The 5,236-nt window shown below is 29.4% G+C and overlaps 1 protein-coding gene across 1 annotated transcript; it reads left to right on the top strand.

The window, feature by feature from the left end:
* The first annotated feature begins 3,819 nt into the window (after window positions 1–3,819).
* On the top strand, window positions 3,820–5,013 carry LOC133804865 (uncharacterized). Its single transcript, XM_062242982.1, has one exon. The coding sequence runs from the start codon at window positions 3,900–3,902 to the stop codon at window positions 4,812–4,814; it is 915 nt and encodes a 304-aa protein (XP_062098966.1). The 5' UTR covers window positions 3,820–3,899; the 3' UTR covers window positions 4,815–5,013.
* Window positions 5,014–5,236: the final 223 nt, after the last annotated feature.

The raw sequence follows: 5,236 nt of genomic DNA, 5'->3' as shown, positions 1-5,236 counted from the left end.
CATGTAAGCAAAGTGATTAACCAAGTCAAAAAATGATTTCTATTATTTTATTGATAATAAAATGAGATTACAAAGAATTTGGGTTTTAATTAGGGCATAAAACCCCAACATTTACGATGCCAAAAAAGTTCAAACTATTAGTAGCACTCGTACTTATTTTTTTATCTGCGTGCAACTTACTATTTTGAATTCTATTTTTCAGCACTGTAAATTATTTGAAATTTTCAAAAATTTAGTAAGATGCCTACTATAACTACAGAGTATATAATCATATAAAAAATTTTGAGTAATAATTTCTGTAAATAACAAAATCAGAGTCAAAATAATATGCATATAAATACTTGTCCAATAAAATCTTTCAACCAATAATAACAATGTGTGTTATGGAAAAGGGAGAAAAAAATATATAGAATGAACGATTATGTTCATGAATCCAAGCTGTTATGTATACTATACAAGTTGAAAAAGTTTTTTTTGTGCAAAAAATAATAAAAAAAATTTATTTCTCCAAATTATAATTAGATGAATAAAAATTGAAAAAGGAATTTTGTGCTGGCAAGTGTAGCATATCCAGTGATAAACGGTAGTACCAACCAACGACTTTTCTTTTTCAGTCTCTAGCTGATCTCTCCAATAATTAATTTATTATCAAATAGATTTTTTTTTTTTCTTATGCAACTTGCATAGTATAACTTTAATTTGTATTTGTATATACCAAAAACCAAAGTAGTCAGAGTAATTAGTTCGGAAAAATATTCGATTTTTTTTTTTTTGGGTGTTTGAAGATTGTTGAGTAGTGTAATAATCTTGGTCATTAATGATAGTATTTATATTATATGATCTTGCTCGAGTCTCAATATATATACCAAAAAGTCTCGAAATCCAAGAGAAAATAGGCTGGCTGGCACAATCCGCACGCGTTAACCATTAATTAACTTAATTAAGATTATCACATAATTAATTAAACACATCTCCATGTTTAATGAAGCGCTGTGTTTTTTGTTCTAGTTTCCAGACATCCCATATTAGTGACAGCTATTTAAATGTGAAAAACCCAAACACTGCATATTTTTATATATATATATACACTACTTTTAAGATCATTCCAAGATGTAAATTTTGTGATAAATTTGTCACAAAAAATGAGTCAATATTATATTTGGCTCAATATTTATAATTGTATTCTAATGCACCATAAGATGCAAATTTAACATATTTTTTATAACATTATTGGAGTGATACTTTTCTTAAAATGTGCTAAGAGCATCTCCAAACAGCAAATATAGAGCTAAAAAGCCACAAAATCAAATTCAACTCAACTCCATTTATTTCACTATTATATTGTCAAACTACAGTACACATACAAAAACAAGTTCTTTACTATTTTACTTTTTATATTAGTATTTAATAACAAATATATATATGTATATTATTTTATATATAAGATAAAATAATAAAGAATATACTTTTTGGTGTTGTGATTGGAATGGAAAAAAAATATAGTGTTATGATTCTTTAGTTTTGGTATTGGTGTAATACTAATTTTATAACACTATTTAACAATGCACCACCTTTTTGGCACTTCATTAGAGAAGTTCTAATGTGAAAAACTCAAACACTCCATAATACTACTTTTATTATTATTAGGAAAAATATCATTTTGACCTTTTTGTTTTTCCTGAATACGTGATTAGTTCTTGTGTTTTGTTAAATAACATTTCAAATACCGTGTTTTACAAAATTGATTAAAATAGTACCATAAATCAAATTTTAGTCAAAATATTTTTAAATATAATTTTTCTTTATCAGTTTTTCGACTACCTTCTTTCCTACCGTGAATCAATCTCATCTCCAACGACACAAAATTAATTTTATAATTAAAAATATTTTAATACAAATTGGGTCTACATTACTATTTTGACATACTTTATAAAACATATGATTGGAATTATCACACAAAAATCAATGGTGTATTTGAGTAAAATATAAAGGCTAAAATAGTATTTTTCGTTGTTATTATTTTTTGGTATAAATTCCATTTATCAAATTCGCTTTTATACTGGGTCTTTTCTATTTTGTTGTTATTATTGGATTTCTCCTCTGGCAGTGAGAACAACATATCTTTATTTACAAGTAAGTCAGACTTGTCTACTTCAAGATAATGAAATATCTTTATCTCTTCTTTCAATTTCGATAACGATAATATTATGAGAATATTCTTGAGTTGACTATGATGCACGTATAAAAGTCCTTTTCAGATATATAATTGTTTAAATTGGTTTAGTTTAATATTACATAATATGTATATTTTATATAGTTTGTAAATTCTCAAATTTAGTGGTTTTTTTTATTCATTTTAATTTAAACATAAGAGAAATGTTAAATATTTTTTTTTTCTTTCTTATATAAATGTTTGAAATGAGATTATTGTTAAAAATTGATAATATTTAAATTACAACGTATTTAATTAATATCAACATGTCACATTTTCTAACACAATAAAATACAAAATAGAGTTTCTTTAGCATTTCTATAAAAATAAATACGTTTTATATTATTCCGCTTTAATAGTCTCTCTAAATCTGATTATTAAGTTGAGAATATTTGATATCATGAGCAAGGAGTGCTAATTAAGGAAATTATTTCTCTCTTTTTGCACTTTTAAATTCCATTATTTGATTTTATAAATTTTTAAAATATTAAATATTAAATATTTGAATAATGATCAATTACAAGTATATTTATAGAAAAGACTATCAAAGAAGATATGCAAAAAAGTTCTTTAGCATTCCTATTGGTTTCTAATTTTAACAACTAAATGTTTGGTTTTGAGAGTAATAAAAATACCGAAATAGGAATGAGAATGGTTATGGTAGCCAAAATAGAAATAAAATAACATAAAATTTAATGAGTAAAAAAAAAATTTTTTTTGAATGAAATAGTTATTCTACTAATATAAAAAAAAATTGTTCTATTAAAATAATATTTTAATTTTATAAAGCAACAAAACGAACATAATTAGAAAAAATTGTTTACATTTGATTCTTTTTCATTTAATTACTTCCAAACTAAATATTGCCTGAGTTCTTATAATAGTCTTTTCTTGTGTGGATACATACATAATTACATTTGTTAATTAATTAATCATTTCTTTTAATTTTTTTCTTAAATTTCTAATAATTATATCAATGAAAGTTAAATATGAAATTATTCAGACACAATTGTTTCTTAATTTGTATAAATTTGTCTATTTATGAAGAAGAAAACATTTTATTGTTAAGAAGTTATATAATTAAATCACGAGACAAGTAATTTACTAACTTCAAATACCACATAATAATATCTTTTTAATTAAAATTAAGAAAGGGTTAATAATAGTGCCACGGTGTCGTGAGTCGTAAGACAAAAAAAGTAAGTTAGGCAAGATATTTTGTCGTGTAATTGTGTCGAACTAATATAATACTGATATTTCATTTAAAAAATTTTATTAAAAAATTATTACCTACTTTAGTAATATAAATGATCAAAATTATATTAGATGGACACGATAATCTGATTTGCAAGTATCGCCCTCCAAGGACTCCCACAGAGTCTGCGATTGCCAGTTGTCATCATCACGTGGTGTCTCCTCTCCACCAATTACGCAAACCATAACTCTGCCTCGGTTTTCTCACTTTGCCACGTGGCATCGTCCCACGCGATCAAGTCACAGCTGGACATATTCTCCTCTCGGATCAACCTTCTCTTCCCTCGTGTGTGAAACATCAACTCAACTATCCTCCTCCTTTATATAACTTCTCTCTCTCTCTCGATTCTCAATCCACAAATTCACAAAAACATTTCCCCAATAAAAAAATAAATATATAAACGATAAACGACAGAAATACCAAAAAACGACAATGGTAGGCGTTTTCCGACGATCTCTTTCTTTCCCGAACAAAATCCCGAGCCGAACTTCATCAAAGCCGTCGATTTCTCATCACATCAGATCCATCAGTCTTCCATGCAGATCTCACCCGTTGATTTCCCAGCTCAGGGACGGCGTCGCCGAGCTCCATTGCTGGGCCACTCAACCGGAATCTCGGACCTCCGCTTGGCTCGCCGACGGGTTGACCCGACTCAAAGACCTCCACGACTGTCTCGACGATATTCTCCAGCTTCCACAGACCCAAGAATCTCTCCGCCGCCAACCCAACTCCGTCGTCGAGAATCTTCTAGAAGACTTTCTTCGCTTCGTCGACGTGTACGGTATCTTCCAGACCTCGATTCTGGCTCTCAAGGAAGAGCAGTCCGCGGCTCAAGTGGGTTTACGAAAGAGAGACGAGTTAAAGGTTTCTCTGTACGTGAAAGCCCGAAAGAGACTGGCCAAAGAAATGGGAAAGCTTATCACGGCGGTACGATGCATTAACGGGAGATCGGCGCCGCCGTTAGTTTGTGTTGGCGACGCCGAACTGTCCGACGGCATTGGAGACGTCGTTGAGGTAACGGTGACGGTTTCTTTGGCGCTTTTTAACGTAATAGCGACGTCGTTTGGATCAAAAAAGTCGAGTTGGATGGGACTGAGGAGGTTGAAGAAGAAGAAGAAGGCGAAGAAAGCCATGGTTGAAGATGAAGGGATTGTGGAGTTTCAACAAGTCGGAGCAGAGTGTGTGCTGTTTGGGTTGAGGAAGAAGAGCGATGAAGAGATTAGAAAAGCTTCGAAGAAAATGCAGGAACTCGAAACCTGCATTGGTGGGATTGAGATTTGCGGGGAAAGGATTTTCAGGGGCTTGATTAACGCCCGTGTTTCTTTACTCAACACTCTCACAATGTAGAAAAGAAAAAAAATTATGTTTTTTATTTTTGGAAGAAAAAAAATATATCTTAGAGGTTAATTTATTATTTGTGGTGTTTATTTTTATTGGAAAAAGTTTAGTAGAGATTGAGGGTTTTGTACAGTGGTGATTTTTTGATCTGTAAAATTTATATTTTTTTCTCGAAAGATTAATATTTATTATACTTACTTACATGCAATTATGCACATTATCAAATATTTAATTTTATTTTTCGTTTATCGATTTTGGATATTTCCTATTGGAATGGAAAATAAATTTTATTAATTTTTTTTCTTACAATCTAAAATATTAAAATGACATTTTTTTTAAATTTCGGTGAAACCAAACAAAATTAGTTACCAATTCCTTCCCACAACTCAAATCTCCCGAATTTATTTTTTTATTTAATTTTCTTATTTGTC

Source organism: Humulus lupulus, chromosome X (assembly GCF_963169125.1).
Source record: "Humulus lupulus chromosome X, drHumLupu1.1, whole genome shotgun sequence".
Taxonomy (NCBI): Eukaryota; Viridiplantae; Streptophyta; class Magnoliopsida; order Rosales; family Cannabaceae; genus Humulus; species Humulus lupulus.
This window is presented reverse-complemented; position numbering and strand designations above follow the sequence as displayed.